General features: G+C 45.4%; 2 protein-coding genes across 4 annotated transcripts; one reads left to right on the forward strand and one right to left on the reverse strand.

Moving 5' to 3' along the window:
* Positions 1 to 591: 591 nt before the first annotated feature.
* On the reverse strand, positions 592 to 5,540 carry RPL6 (ribosomal protein L6). Of its 3 annotated transcripts, XM_037052138.1 has the most exons (8): positions 5,525 to 5,540; positions 4,562 to 4,618; positions 4,277 to 4,456; positions 4,083 to 4,181; positions 2,905 to 3,048; positions 2,360 to 2,408; positions 1,233 to 1,417; positions 592 to 784 (listed from the first exon to the last, which is right to left on the reverse strand). In XM_037052138.1, exons 2-8 carry the CDS (start codon positions 4,616 to 4,618, stop codon positions 632 to 634), a joined length of 867 nt encoding a protein of 288 aa, XP_036908033.1. In that variant the 5' UTR covers positions 5,525 to 5,540; the 3' UTR covers positions 592 to 631. The 3 variants fall into 3 exon arrangements, with proteins under 3 accessions (XP_036908033.1, XP_036908032.1, XP_036908031.1); XM_037052137.1 differs by lacking the exon at positions 5,525 to 5,540 and having other exon boundaries at positions 4,277 to 4,546; positions 4,589 to 4,618; XM_037052136.1 differs by lacking the exon at positions 5,525 to 5,540 and having other exon boundaries at positions 4,277 to 4,618.
* LOC118991116 (ubiquitin-60S ribosomal protein L40-like) lies at positions 1,588 to 1,992 on the forward strand. Its single transcript, XM_037052139.1, has one exon. The coding sequence runs from the start codon at positions 1,612 to 1,614 to the stop codon at positions 1,990 to 1,992; it is 381 nt and encodes a 126-aa protein (XP_036908034.1). The 5' UTR covers positions 1,588 to 1,611.
* Positions 5,541 to 15,611: the final 10,071 nt, after the last annotated feature.

A 15,611-nucleotide genomic window follows, 5' to 3' on the forward strand; every position in this document is an offset into this window, starting at 1 on the left:
AAGCCACCACGGGTATGTATGTACTATCCATGGTTTCAGGGATCCACTCAAGGTCTTGGACCCCGCCCCCCAAGAACGGAAGGGGACGACTATAATACGACGTAGCAGTAAAGGTGGCCACATTTCATGCAGTGATCAGAAAGTATTATCTATAGATCTGTAATAGTACATCCAGTATGATAGGTTTTTGGTCTAAAAAGGGAGGGTAAGTGACTATACTCATTTGCTCTGTATGCTTTAATAAAATAACAATGATCAGCAGGGTGTGGCTGAGACGTGGAGAAATGGCTGTTATGTTACTGAATGGGATGAAAGTCTGTGACGTGAAGAGACCACACCTCTTAGCCACGCCCCTTTCCTCACTACGTGTTCAGTGAGGACTGAGGAAGTGCTTATATTGGTGGGCGCTGGGGGACAAGGCGAGAAGCCAGACCCCAAGGAAGCTTAGATTGTGGGCCCAGAAGTGACGGAAGCTCGCCGCAGCCGTCCCCACCCCAGTAATCCCACTCCTCTCAGCAGAGGCTGACGCCCCATTAAACCGCCTGCGTCAAACCACATAGCCAGGGAGACAAGGGGGGAAAAGACACAAAGGAAACACATCAATTATTTAATTAGGTTTTTCAAAAGAAATTTAGAACTTCATTTTGTGAGGATAAAGGCCATTCGTGAGAGCAAACACAGAGCGGAGGTAGCCCTGCAGCTGGGGAATAGCTTTGATTTTTGGCAGAATTTGCGAGTCCACGGCTTTCTGATCAGCTTTTCGTTGCTCTGTAATCTCGTATTTCTAAAGAAAGAGAAAAGCATTTAAAAGCAGGGCACAAGTACCAAAGTCCTTGATTAACCTCATAAAGAGTCGCACCAAGTACTGAATCTCAGATACATCACTTTCCTTGGAAGGCTGTAAAATACAACCTATTTTTAACATAACACCACCAGCTCTGATCCTTTTGTTACTGTAATAACACATCTAAGATAAAAAACGATGATTTCCCAACAGAAATGGAGCAATAATGCAGCGTTCTGCCAAAACTTCTCAGGACTCTGAGTTGAGCTCCCATCTGCCATTAAGAACTGTTTTTAGCAGAATCTGGAACATATTATTCGGCAGATAATCCTCATTATTCACAACTTTTGTTTTTTTCTCTTTTGTCTAACCACTTAACCTTGTTTATTTCCACTCCCAAACTGGGGAGGGCGGGGCTCTCAGGGCCAGGACAGAAATAGCGGCTCACCTCTTTCTCCGTGTCGAAAATCTCGCCCTCCTGGTGTCGGGGCTTGCGCAGCTTCTTCTTCTTGAAGTAAGCGTCAGTGAGATGCTTGGGGATTTTCACCCCACTGATGTCGATCTTGGTGGAGGTGGCGATGACAAATTTCTGGTGTGTTCTACGCAGAGGGACTCGATTATAGGACAGAGGTCCTAAGGGGGGAAATGTTAATACGATGAGGGGAAGGGGAAGCAAAGGCATAAGCACTGACTTCGGTGCCATCAGGCGAGTTGAATTTCTAGCTCTCCTCGGGACCTGAAGAAACCCCTAGCTGCTCTTCCTACTGCGGGCATCGAGACTTTTTCGTTTTCTCTTCGGCGAGGCGGCCTCCCCAGGAGACGCAGAGATGCAGATCTTGGTGAAGACCCCAACCGGCAAGACCATCACCCCCCAAGTTGAGCCCGTGACACACACTAGTGAAAATGTCAATGCTAAAATCCAAGACAAGGAGGGCATCCCACTTGACCGGCAGCACCTGATTTTTGCCAGCAAACAGCTGCCGGATGGCTGCGCTCTCAGACCACGGCGTTCAGGAGGCCTGCACCCGCACTTAGTGCTTCGTCTGCGTCGTAGCGCCATCGAGTCCTCCCTCCGCCAGCTCACCCAGAAGTACAACTATGACAAGATGATCTGCCACCAGCGTTATACCTGCCTACACCTCTCCGCGGTCAACTGCTGCAAGACCTGCAGTCACACTGACAACCTGTGCCCCATGAAGGTTAAATAAGCACCCCCGCTTCCTCGGGCTCACAGGTTCTGTCTGAACCCTACGAGCCTGGGGTCTCAGTAAAGCTTCCCTTACCTGTTCAGGAACTCCATTCCGCTGCCAAGTGGCAGACTAATTACAAAGTCTAGACCAAATCCGTTCTTTGAGGCTAGCAGCCAACATTCTGCATTTTATGTGACAGTTAGCTGATATGTTGCCACATAAAACTTCAGTACCTACTACCTTATAACTCGTGTATATAAGGCAATGAAATGGGGCTCAGAATCTCGTAGCACTAAAAATTTCCATGTAGCTGGAAGCAAAAGTGTACACTGTAAGCATTTATAAAAACAAGTTTCACAGAACATAAAATCAAGGACTTTCTTACCAGTCACAAGTAGCAAGCCGCTGCCCAGCTGCTTCAGGAAAACTACCCTCTGTAAATGAACAGAAATGCCAGAAGTTTCTGCAATTAGGAACTGATTTCTGAATTAATCAACCTACAGGCCCCCAATTTGGTAAAGGAAATTTACACATGTATTTGAGCATCAATTCTGCAGGCGACGACACCAAACTGCAAACCGGTGACCTAGGATGTGAGCGGCACTGCCGGGCGCTTGTTCTCTTTTTAATAATGAGCGGCCACTATTTGTTAACAACTAAAAAATTAATATCCTTTAACTCAGTAATTCCATCCCTGCACATCAAACTAAAGGAAGTAACTCACGTACATAAAGAAACTTTTGGATACAGGGGCATCTGCTTCATCTGTCACAAGAATATTACCAATAGCAGGAAGTGGTCATAAACTACTGAGTATTATAATGGGTGAAACATGGTATGCTAGCTCCTGGGTGTTGGCATCAGCGTGGGAAAGAAACCCCACTCAGCACGCACACCCTGACCAAGCACGCCGGGCCCCGCTCCGCTCACCTTGCCTCTGTGGCGCCCAGTGAGGATGATCAGAACGGTCCCGGGGGTGATGCTGGCCCGCAGTTTTCTCACGTGCTGACTGAAGGGCTTCTTGCCGTGGCTCAACAGCTTTCTAGGCACGTCTTCAGTAGGATAGTATCTAGGCTGGTGAGAGTCCACAGGCCCGACTTTATGTAAGTAAGCTAATTAGGTTTGTAGAGCTGAGTATCAATGAACCCTTTCCTATGATTCTTTTACTTACTTGAAATGCTTTATTTACTGTGGCATTTTCAAAGTAAATTTTTCATTGGGAAAAAATGTCAATACTTTTTTACCCTTTATGTGAAAGGTGGAATCCATTTTATTGAAGGAGCTGGGTACCCAAGCAAAGACATAAACAAGCAAGTCATGTTGGTAAACATGGGATTGAACCAAGCTTTAGAGATCGCACGGCAAACTATCATTATACCCTGTCGTGTAACAGTGATTCTCAAGCTTTTCTGTCTTCTCCAGAATTCTGCATGTTACAAAGGAGGCATAGCTTGTTTTCCAACTCAACTGAAGTGTGTTCACATCTGTCACATTAACACAATTTCTCCCATTTTATCCACAAAGGAAAACTGTACAAAACCAGAGAGTTCAGATCAGGACTGCCAGTCCAATGATAAAAACAGGACCCCACGCAAAGACTAGGAGGATATGACCAGTAACTCACAGTAACCTATTTGTAACTATACTGCATCACATTAGTGGACAGTTTTGCTTTGCTCACAAACATTAATACCTGATAGGAAAACCAGTTCACAAAACCTGCTGACAAGAAGGAATCAAAATACCACTTTTCCTCTTGGGGCAGTAACTGTCAACTGTGAAGAGTGTTAGTGAATCTGGGGATACTCCATAACGGAAGTTCATCTACAGGCCTGACAGCACCCTAGGCTCCACGTATCACTTAATTCTCACAACCACCCTCTGCAACAGACCTGTGTTTTACCAGCGAAGAAACAAAAGCACAGAAAAGTAACTTGACTTACTATCAAACAGTAAGTGATAAAGCCAAACTGAAAAACCTGGAACCCATTTCCTTCCATTAGCAATTCTGTTAAACAAACTCCTAACCCCTCCCCCCCCCACACACAAAATCCTAACAGTATTCAAGCTTCCACCTAACAACCAATTCAGTGTCCCCCAAGACTCACCATTTTGCGAAGTTTCACTACTCGGGTACCACCATTCTTGTCACCACCAACTGGCTTAGTGACAGTAGCCATAACTTTCTCCTTCTTTTTCTTTTCAACCTAGCAGGACACAAATGCAACAGAGCGTCAGAGGCAGACAAAAATCTTAAGGCTAAAAGATAATGTAATGGTCAGCGGTTCTCCTCATCCCTTACCCTGGATTTAGCTGCGGAGTATTTCCTCTTGTACATGGCCTTTCGAGAATACATAGCTGACCGGGAATACCTGCCTATTCCTCTGACTAGGACAGGATTTCGGCTGCAGTGGGGCTTCCCCTTCTTAGGGGTCTTGGCCTTGAGGTTCCCCTTCTTAGCCTTGCTACCAGCATCAGCCTTCTTGGCTTGGGGCTTCTTCTCCTTAGCCTGGAGTTTCTTCACCTTGGCTTGGGGTTTCTTCACCTTGGCTTGGGGTTTCTTCTCCTTAGCCTGGGGTTTCTTCTCCTTGGCTTGAGGTTTCTTCTCCTTAGCATCAGGCTTCTCAGTTTTTTCACCCGCCATCTATCAATATGTATATTTAAAGAAAAGCATTTACCAATGATTCCATTACAAGGCAAAACGGTACAAGGACAGATTCCCAGACAAACCCTTCCTCCGCCTGTAAGATATAGGGCGTCCTGAAACAAGTGCACCCACCTCATAATAGTTCATTTGGTGGTTGTCCTCCCAACACACTATAAAGTTCCTTAAACTTTTAAGGTATCTTACACTTTTTAGGTGCTTGCTATATATTTAGTGGTCAAAAGTTCCTATTCCATTATTCCTGTTTGGGGAACTATAAATCTTAAAACATGGAGCCTTAAAAAACCTCCACAACCAAGAAGCAACGCGGCGGTAATTTGGAACGATGCACTTCCAGGGCTTTTGCTTTTTTCACGCTACCTGCTGTCTCCTTCAAGAGATTCGGCTTAGGAGGCGAACCCATATACACAACCTGCCCAAACTCTGGACAGTCTGAAAAAAAGCCCAAAGCCCAGGAGGCGACTTCCGGTCGCGGACGTGGGGAGATGGTAAAGTTAGCATTGGGCCTTGGTCCCAAATCCCAACGTGGCTGAGACAAACTCAGCGAATTCTTTTTAGCAAGCCGGACCTAGGATTTCGGAGCGCGCCGTGGCCCTAGTCCCTACAGGCCCACTAGCCTGCTACGGATTCCCAGAGAGGCCTCGTTCCCAAGCCCGGGAGGGTGGCACATAGCCTGAGACCCGGAGCGTCCACCGCAACCCATTTCACCCTCTTCATGCGCCACCGCAGACCCCAGCGAGACAAATGAAGTGCCGGGGAGGCCTCTCATTTGGCCCCGGGCATGTCTAACCCTTGCAGGTGTAGACTTGATACACCTCCTGGTTCGGATGGCCAAGGATTGGGGACCTGAAATTGAGTATTGCAGAAGAGTGACGCCATTCTTACCTTGCAAGATGGGAAAAAGAACTAAAGTACCGGCTTCCGGTCTATAAGGCATCACAGACCGGGTCGAGTCACACTTCCTTCCGGTCCCAGGACATTATGGGAAATGTAGTTTTTCTTCCTTTGACAGAACTATACCAAAGAGCAGGGATTTTCAACCTCTTTCAAATAATGGCACACATAAATTACTAAAATTCTGTGGCACACCCCAAAATACATATTTTGCTGATCTGAGAAAATTAGGTATAATTTTTAAAATGATGCCCTGTCTGGGGAGGGTCAGTGAATTGAGCGTCGGTCTCAATCCACTCAGAAGGTCGCTGGTTGGATTCCCAGTCAGGACACAGGGCTGGGTGGAGGGATGGGTCAGGTCCCCAGTAGGGGGCGTGCGAGAGGCAACCACGCATTGGTACTTCCCTCTCTCACTCCCTTCCCATCTCTCTAAAAATATATAAAATCATTTCATTTTATTTTCTTGAAGATTTTTTATTTATTTACTTCTAGAGAGAGGGGAAGAGAAGGAGACAGAGGGAGAGACACATTGATCGGTTGCCTCTCGCAGGTATGCCCCCAAATAGGGACCTGGCCTGCAACCCAGGCATGTGCCCTGACCAGGGGGAAAAAAACAGGTGACCCTCTGGTTCAAAGGCTGGCACTCAATCCACTGCACCACACCAGCCAGGGCAAAAAATAGATACAATTTTTATTAATTCACAGAGGAGGGCTATTATTGTGTTTGCTGTTGTCACTTTTATTTTATTTGACAATCTAAGGGGGAAAAGGTCAGCACCCTGACCAAACAATCAATTCTTGATTGAAAAATTCTTGAGGCACATCTGTGTACCTCACCAGGTGAAAATTGCTGCTATCGAGAGCTGTTTTTCCTAATAAGAGGCAAAAGTGAAGAATGTTTTGTCTGAAACTCTTTCTTGTGACAAACCGATAACATTCTCATTTTTGGGAACCCACAAAAACATTGCAACTTTTATTTTGCTCAGTTAGGACATTAGAAAGCACTACCATTATCAATATAAGAAGGAATAGATGAATAAAAAATCTAATCCGCAAGTAAATTGAAATCTTTTCTATGAATGGCCAGTTGGGAACCTTCCTTGGACATTTTCTCCATAGTTGCTTAGTGTCTCTATCTCCTCATCAGACTACGCACTATGCTCAATGACAGAGGGTCTGAAAAGATAGAATTTTTTAAATTATACTTTATTAATTATGCTATTACAGTTGTCCTGATTTTTCCTCCTTTGCTTCTCCAGCCAGCACCACCCACACTCCTCAGGTAATCCCTCAACCATTGTTCACACCCATGAGTCATGCGTATAGATTCTTTAGCTACTCCATGTCCTATACTGTACTTTACATACCCATGGCTATTCTGTAACTACTTATTTGTACTTCTTAATCACCTTGCCCATTCTCCTCCTTCCCACTCCCATCTGGCAACCTTCCAGTAACTAGCTCCTTTCTCTTGCTTTTAAGAGTCTCTCTTTATTTTTAAACTTTGGTCTCTTAGTAATGATGTGTCTGGGAGTGGGCCTCTTTGCATCCGTCATAATTGGGACTCTCTGTGCTTCCTGGACTTGCATGTGCATTTCCTTCACCACATTGGGGAAGTTTTCTTTCACTATTTTTTTAGATACATTTCCAATTTCTTGCTCTTTCTCTTCTCCTTCAGGCACCCCTATGAAGTGAATGTTGGACCTCTTAAAGTTGTCCTGGAGGCTGTTTATACTATCCTCATCTTTTTTTTAGGTATTTTTTTTCTTTTTCTTGTTCTGTGTGGTTGATTTTTGGTTCCTTATGTTCTAAATCATTGATTTGATTCTTAGCTTCATCCATTCTACTGTTGTTTCCCTATAAATTGTTCTTTATTTCAGTTAGTATATCCTCTGTTTCTGACTGGGTCCTTTTTATGCTGCTGAGGTCTTCACTAAGTTCCTTGAGCATCTTTATAAACAGCATTTTGAACTCTGCATCTGAGAGATTCCTTATCTCCATTTCATTTAGCTTTTTTTCCTGGAATTTTTATCTGTTCTTTCATCTGGGCCATGGTTCTTTGTCTCCTCAAATGGCAGCCTCCCTGTGTGTGTCTATATTGGGTAGAGCTGCTTTGACTCTGTGTCCTGGTAGTGCGGTCTAATGTACTAGGTGTCCTGTAGGGTCCAGTGGCATAACCTCCCCTATTACCCAAGCTGGGTACTAAAGCTATGCCCTTTGTGTGGGCTGAGTACACCCTCCTCTTGTAGTGGAGTTTTGGTTGCTGTTGGCAGATCAGTGGGAGGAATTTACCCAAGCCAGTCAACTTAAGGACAGGCTGTGACCACTGACAACTAACCTCCACCCTCTGTGGAGGATCAGCTTCCAAGGGGCAGAGTGGTGGTCCTCTGATGGGGTCTGTAGCTGTCCACTGGGTATGTTGGCCCTGGGGTTTACCTGGGTAGTGCAGGCCTAGGTCAGCTCCCACCTGTGCTTTGCCCAGGGTACCCAGCCTGACCTATGAAACAATCTGAGATGGCTGCTACTTGTGCTGGGCTTGGATTTTCACAGGTGGAGCCAAGCTGTGATTCTAAAGCCACCTGTTGCTTGTTTGATAGGATTTAGGAGCCAAGACCAGCCATTATTTTTTAAAAAGCAGCTTGGGTGGGCCCATAAATTGGGTGGGGTAGAGCCTCAGTGGATCACCAAGTGGGGAGTGTCACACAGTGTTAGCCAGATTGATGAAATTTCAGGTATGGCACCAGCTTACTGGGTCTATTGGGGGAAGGATCAGCAAAGGGACAATGGCTTCTTCTCACCCCAACGCCAGATACTTCAGTCTCTCCCTGTGCACCACTGGTACCCTTCAGGTTGTCTGCTGCCCATCCTCCAATATGCTGGAGCTCAGAGGGAGTGAATCTGAGTAGGTGAGTCTGCATGGGCACTTAGGGTTGCCAGTGACACAGGCTGTGAAAGAATTCACAACGAGAAGAAAGTACAGAGAATCAAGCTTGTGCTCACTCTCAAAAAAGAAGAGGTGGATGGAGTAGAGAGATACACCAGCACGGAGAGGTGAGGGCTTTCATCTTTCAATGGATTATAGTCGAATTAAAAAAGCATGGGCAGAGGGGGGCGGTTCTGTTGAGTGGTCCCTGGGCTGTGGTAACCTGAGGCTGCAGTTTCATTCCGATGTTATCTTCTGCCTGTGGCTGTAGGGAGCAGTTAGTCCTTTTCTTGTTTTCCAGTAATTTCCAGTCCTGGGGACATGAGCTGAGAAGAAAAAAATGTCAGTCATGCTTTAGAAGGTCACAGGCCTGCTAGGCAAAAGGTGTGGCAATAGTGCAGGGGGCTCACTTTATCCTTTCATTCCCTGCTCTGGTTTCAAAATGGATTTACTCTTAATCACTTTGCCCAGTTCTGGTTTGGGGGAGTAGGGATGAAGCTCTCTTCTTCTGTAACGACTTCAGACAGGCTAGGGATGTAGTGCTGTCCCTGTCTGTGGGTCCAGGTATGGGTCATTAAGGAGAAGAGGGTGGAAGTGGACAGCCCACAGTTGTCCCTGTAGGCCATTTGTGGAAAGAAACTTTCAAAGCCTGATGTTGTGTTGAATGAAAGATATGGGATATTTGAGAAGATATGGCCTAAAAACAAGAATAAAGAAAAAGGCGGCTATAAGCCCTGGGAAGGGAGTTAGTCAGAGAAACCACGATCAGATGTGGAACCTAAAATACTTAAAACGGAGAGATGGCGTGGTTGGTGAATTCTGTGTGGATGACACTCCATGGGTGGTCTCGATAATTTCCAAGGGTCAGAGGGTGAAAACAAAAATGAAACATTAGCTTGGTAGAAAACTAGAATTTCAATCAGTCTGTGGGTGACAGTTGGACATTGCTATTTGCACTGAAACACAGTTTCCCTAAAATCACCCTCATTTTATCCGAGAGGCTGCATTAAGTGCAGTTCCCAGCAGGGGATGCAGGAGAGGCATCCATACATTGATATTTCTCTCCCTCTCTCCTTCCCTTCCCCACTAAAGATAAGTAAATAAAATCTTTAAAAAAATAGTATAAAAGAAAAATAGAGAAAGAAAAGCAAGCTTCTCCTGGAAGGACTTTGGTTTCATCCTGCAAAGAGGCAGAAAAGCGGCCTGACTTTAAAACACCCCTTTATTTCTCTGCATTGAGATGCAGGCCCAATGTTCCCCAGAACTCAGTAGCTCTCGTGTCTCCAAGAGGTGAATATAAGGTGTTTTACATTCTGGGGAGAAGGTGAGATTTTCCCTGTCTTTGTACCATGTTCTTACTTAATGTGGGCACAGTGGAGCCACGCCTACTTCCAAAGGCTAATTGAATGCAACACTCGGGTTAGGCAGGTGAGGAATAGCTGGTACCACCCTCTGGAGAATATGGATTAAAAGAGTAGGGCCTTAGGGAGTTAGGGCCAAACTCAGATGAAAACCACTAGGGAGGTAGGAGAGTGACTGAGACCAATATTAGTGAAAGGCACAGTTAAGAGACAGAGACCTGGAATCTCAGCTTCTCTGCTTCTCTCAATAATTAAATCTAAAAAAGGGATGAGACCCAGATTGTGGTGAGGCCCGGCCCTGCTGCCATAGAAAATGACGCCCAGAGCCTTCAAGTTTTTAGGTAGACAACCTTATGGGGAGTCTTTTGGTGGGGTCGACTGAGTACTGCCCACCATGAGAACTACCAAAAGGAATAGGGGAGGGTAACTCAGGGATTAGAACAACCGAGGAGGGGGTAAGGTTTTAGGAGTCTGTCTCCAACTCAAAAGTCCTCAGGTCAGCAGCCAGAGCTGAGTGTCCCTGAGCCTGAGGGTAGAGGGAACACCAGGTTCTGTCTCAGAGCCAGACATCCTGGCGCCCCAAGGACAGGTGGAAGGGGCAGGGAGATGCCTGCAGGCGTCCTTCCCAGATAAAACCCTGATAGACAAGAACCAGAGTTTAGGACAGAAAGACTAGGGGAAAAGCAAACTATCACATCCCATGGGACGTTTTTGTCCCCATATTTAGGGCAACATCCATTGCTGGCAAAGATGGGTGAGAAGGAGGCTGTGCACAGAGTCTGGAGAGAAAGAGAAGCATCAGAAACCTGTTTCCAAACCTCACTAGACAGGGTTAGGGGGTTATCCGAGGTCGAGCTTCCACTGCCAACTGCTCTCCTAGTTGCAAGTCTCAGGAGGCTGGAAGAGAGGGAGAAATAGAGAAGGTCCCCACACAGGCCACCAAAGTGTAGGGTGGTTGGTGATGTGGACTGTGAAAGAATTCACAAAGAGAAAAAAGTATAGAGAATCAAGTATTTGTTCCTTCTCCAAGAAAGGAGAGGGGGCATGTTTTGGGGAGATACACCAGCATGGAGGGGTGAGGGCTCTGGTCTTTCATTGGATTACAGTTGGATTAAAAAAACATTGGGAGTGAAAGGGGGGTTTTCATTGAGTGGTCCCTGGGCTGTGGTAGCATGAGGCTACATTTCCTTCCGATGTGATCTTCTGCCTGTGGCTGGAGGGAGCAGTTAGTCCTGTTCTTGTTTTCCAGTAATTTCCAGTCCTGGGGACATGAGCTGAGAAGAAAAAAATGTCAGTCATGCTTTAGAAGGTCACAGGCCTGCTAGGCAAAAGGTTTGGCAATAGTGAAGGGGGCTCACTTTATCCTTTCATTCCCTGCTCTGGTTTTAAAATGGATTTACTCTTAATCACTTTGCCCAGTTCTGGTTTGGGGGAGTAGGGATGAAGCTCTCTTCTTCTGTAATGACTTCAGACAGGCTAGGGATGTAGTGCTGTCCCTGTCTGTGGGTCCAGGTATGGGTCATTAAGGAGATGAGGGTGGAATTGGACAGCCCACAGTTGTCCTTGTAGGCCATTTGTGGAAGGAATCTTTCAGAGCCTGGATGTTGTGTTGAATGAAAGATACGGGATATTTGAGGAGACATGATCTAAAAAGAAGAATAAAGAAAAAGGCAGCTATAAGTCCTGGGAAGGGAGTTAGTCAGGACAGCCAGGATCAGATGTGGAACCTGAAATCCCTAAAAGGGAGAGATGGCGTGGTTGGTGAATTCTGTGGGGATGACACTGCATGGGTGGTCTCCGTAATTCCCAAGTCAAAGATGAAAACAGAAATGAAACATTAGTTTGGAAGAAAACTAGAATTTCAATCAGTCTGCGGGCAACAGTTGGACTTGGCAGTTTCCACTGACACACAGTTTCTCTCCCTAAAATCACCCTCATTTTATCCAAGAGGCTGCATTAAGTGCACTTCCAGTTGGGCCTGATTATTTGCATGAGCACAACAAGAATAGTCATTGGTTATATAAGCTCTCTCACATTTGCTCTGCTGGAATCTTACAAGGTACCTTCAGATTAAGCTTCAGTCAACCTCTCAGGGCAAAGAAGCCAAGGCACACAGTTGCCATCTGGCTTTGCCTGGAATACCTATTAGATTGAGTGGATTCCTCGAGCCCTTGAGGTCCCCAAATGTCTTGAGGTTCTTCCCTCGCCATGTTTCAGGAAAGCAACCTTTGCTCCTTAGCTGGAAAGACTGCCAGGAACCAGGTGGCCAAGAAGGTCTCAGGCCATTTGTCCAAGGGGCCCTGACCCCTTCAAAGGCCAATCTTAATTCCTTAAAGCTTTCTGGTGACATCTAGAATCCAGGCATGACTCTTTTGATCATGACATTCCAGACAAAGACTAGGTTAATAAAGACACATTTGGAAACTGATACTATTTTTGTAAAATATTATAGTTATTAATTTTTTAGATAGGGGAAGGGAAGGAGAAAGAGTGGAAGAGAAACATGAATGTGTGGTTGCTTCTCACGGGTCCCCCACTGGGGATCCAGCCCGCAATCCAGCCATGTGCCCTGACCGGGAACGGAACCGGTGACCCTCTGCCTCACAGGCCCACACTCTATCCACTGAGCTACACCAGCCAGGGCTGGACACTGATACTATTATAAAGAGAGTATATTCTTATTGGGTTTATGCAAACACACATATTGCCCTGAAAATAATATTCACTCATTAAGAGTTGTTGAGTTCTGTGGGATTAGGTAGGGAGAGAAATATCCATGTTTCAATATTGCTTATGAGTCTATAATTTACAAATTGTTCAAGGGGGAAAAGTGTCCTCATATCTGGAAGACAAAAAGATGGGAAATTACCAATATTTTGAACAAAGTCATAAGAACAATGATCTTAATTAGTCCCATATAACCAATAGTGCTTGTCTTGATTATTTGCCAGTATTTGCATGAACTCAGTCATTCTAAGGGTTCCAGAAATCTTTATTTACTTCAAAGATATGACCTACTTAGATACCGCTACTTTAGAGTAAATTAGAGGCCTTTTCACTAACCTATTTAAAGATGCATTTGCAAATGCCTTAGAGTAAAACAGTGACTCTTCGTAAATAACCACATTTAAGGTGATTTGGTTGTAGATTTGATTAACATGCAACTGATAAAGAACTTTGCTTCTTAGTAAAATATGTTGTTATCGAGATACCCATTTCCTGTTAAGTAATAATTACTATGAAATGATAATACTATAAAAGGATAATATAAAGTTCGTGTTTTTAGATTTAACACCCAGTCTTAGTATATATAAAGACAAAACAGTATATGAAGTTTTAAAACACTGTATAGGACTTATTGCAAGTGTGCACTGAGCATAGGAAATAATTCATGAATTCTCAATGTGTGGGTTACACACACCAGGAGTACCACTGCTCGATGTCCCCACAGGGAATCCTCACTCTGGGCTTGTTCAGTGTCACTGACAAGACGCCTGTTACCCTTGAGAGCTTCCTGTTTGAACTTGATTTTAAACCTTTGCACGTTCTCCTTGGCACAGGGTGAACTTTATAGAAACATCTATTTTGATAAAAATATATTATACAAATAAAATAATAATTATTCTGTTTAGCAAAGCTTCGCATGTCATTTCAAGTATATTAAATTGGCCTAATTAGTTCAAAAACATGTGTGTGTGTGTGTGTGTGTGAGGACAGAACAAATCCATGAGATTTTCCAAGGGCCCATTCGAATAAGTCAAAATCATTTCACAGCCTTTAAAGTTCAGACTTTTGGAAGGTTGTCATATTGAGCCAAAAGACTATAACATAAACTTCTACGAAGCAACACATTTTTGGTAATAACCCTGAAAGAAAATCAAACTTAAAACTGCTCTTAATATCAAACGCTTTCTCCAGAACAAATATAACCCTGCTTAATTTACATAAGTACTTAATATTTTTAGGCTAATAGAAAAAATATTACAGCCTAGTTCTGCCATCCAGAGGCAGTAACATACCACAGGTCACACACAAATACACATCACAGAAAGACCACACACAGGAACACTGAACACATAAAGTCCACACGTGTAAGTTGAATTACTAATTTTTCTAGAGAAAGTACAAAATTTCTCTTATTTGCTTTTGATACTTTCAAGAAGACTGGAAAAGAGATGCAAGGTCCTAAATACCAAGCAAGAAGACCTGTTGAGACTCTCAGGAAAACCTCTAAGGACCACTCACAAGTGGCGGACAGAGTCTGGGCTCCAAGGAGTCCAGGGGCAGGGAAGAGCCTGGGCGGGGCTGCTTTGGGCCCTGAGAGGTCAGAGGCCTGGAGACAGAAGGGAGATCTGAGCTGCACACGGAGGATGGGGAGGTGTGGTCCACACCAGTAGAGAACCAGAAAGAGATGGATGTGTCTAGCCTGGGCCCTGAGGCTGACCTCACCCATGATGGCAGCATCAGCCAGCTGCCGGGGAATGGATTGACCCTGCTCAGAGAGGGGACTCAACTCCAAGCCAGTTACAAAAAGAGAAAGAGAGTGTGCTTGGATGCCATGGGAATGGATTTACCTTTCTGAGACAGGGCACCCAGCTCCACGCCTGCCTGTGGGTGTGTTTACCCTGTAAGGCCTGAGGGTGGCCTTACCAGTGACCAGAGCACCAAACAAAGGGGAAGGAGTGGGTCCCTTTGGTTGTCAGGGGTGATCAATTCCTGACTCACTGGACCCTGTGTCACAGTTGTCACCTGGGGCCAGTTGAGTAGGGTGACTCAGTGTCCAGATGGCAGCCTTACCTTCTATTTCATCATTGACAAAACATCTTAATTGAAGGATTTAATCAACAGCTAACAGAGTTTATTCCCCATACCGATGATGAGCGTAAGAGAAAGTGTCATGAAAACAACTCCAGGTACCACCAAAGTCCCTGAAAAATGTCACCAGAGAGGAATTGGGTAGAGGAAGGGGTACCGAAGCCTGAGTTTTCTTTCTTCACAAATTTAACACTTTCACAAACTTGAGAAGCCTTCCTGCAACGTCCGCAAACTTCGTGTAGAAATATCCATCTTTAGAACAAGTTGCTAGCAGTCCCTGTCCTTTACATTGGCATCTCCAGTTTGTCGTGAGGCCCGGCCCTGCTGCCATAGAAAATGACGCCCCAGAGCCTTCAAGTTCTTAGGTAGACAACCCTCTGGGGAGTCCTTTGGTGGGGTTGACTGAGTACTGCCCACCATGAGAACTGCCAAAAGGAAAAGGGGAGGATATCTCAGGGATTAGAACAACCGAAGAGGAAGGAAAGTTCGAGGAGAGTGTCTCCAACTCAAAAGGTCAGCAGCCAGAGCTGAGTGTCCTTGAGCCTGAGGGTAGAGGGAACACCAGGTTCTGCCTCAGAGCCAGACATCCTGGCGCCCCAAGGACAGGCGGAAGGGGCAGGGAGATGGCTGCAGGCATCCTTCCCAGCAGTAACCCTGATAGACCCAGAACCAGAGTTTAGGACAGCAAGACTAGGGGAAAAGCTATCACTTCCCATAGGACGTTTTTGTCCCCATATTTAGGCCAACATCCATTGCTGGCAAAGATGGGTGAGAAGGAGGCTGAGCACAGAGTCTGGAGAGAAAGAGAAGCATCAGAATCCTGTCTCCAAACCTCACTAGACAGGGTTAGGGGGTTACCCCGGGTCGAGCTTCCACTGCCAACTGCTCTCCTAGTCGCAAGTCTCAGGAGGCTGGAAGAGAGGGAGAAACAGAGAAGGTCCCCACACAGGCCACCAAAGTGTTAGGGTGGTTGGTGATG

The sequence above is a fragment of the Sturnira hondurensis genome, unplaced genomic scaffold, assembly GCF_014824575.4.
Source record: "Sturnira hondurensis isolate 20B ecotype Veracruz unplaced genomic scaffold, ASM1482457v3 Scaffold0007406, whole genome shotgun sequence".
NCBI lineage: Eukaryota > Metazoa > Chordata > Mammalia > Chiroptera > Phyllostomidae > Sturnira > Sturnira hondurensis.

What these genes read in the sequence shown, in the direction of transcription:
- LOC118991116 (XM_037052139.1), top strand. Translation starts at nt 1,612, where the DNA reads ATGCAGATCTTGGTGAAGACCCCAACCGGCAAGACCATCACCCCCCAA.
- RPL6 (XM_037052136.1), bottom strand. Translation starts at nt 4,618, where the DNA reads ATGGCGGGTGAAAAAACTGAGAAGCCTGATGCTAAGGAGAAGAAACCT. An exon ending in ACTCCGCAGCTAAATCCAGG is followed by an intron (nt 4,182 to 4,276) that starts GTAAGGGATGAG and finishes GTGTCCTGCTAG; the next exon opens with GTTGAAAAGAAAAAGAAGGA. An exon ending in TTTTCGACACGGAGAAAGAG is followed by an intron (nt 785 to 1,232) that starts GTGAGCCGCTAT and finishes CTCTTTCTTTAG; the next exon opens with AAATACGAGATTACAGAGCA.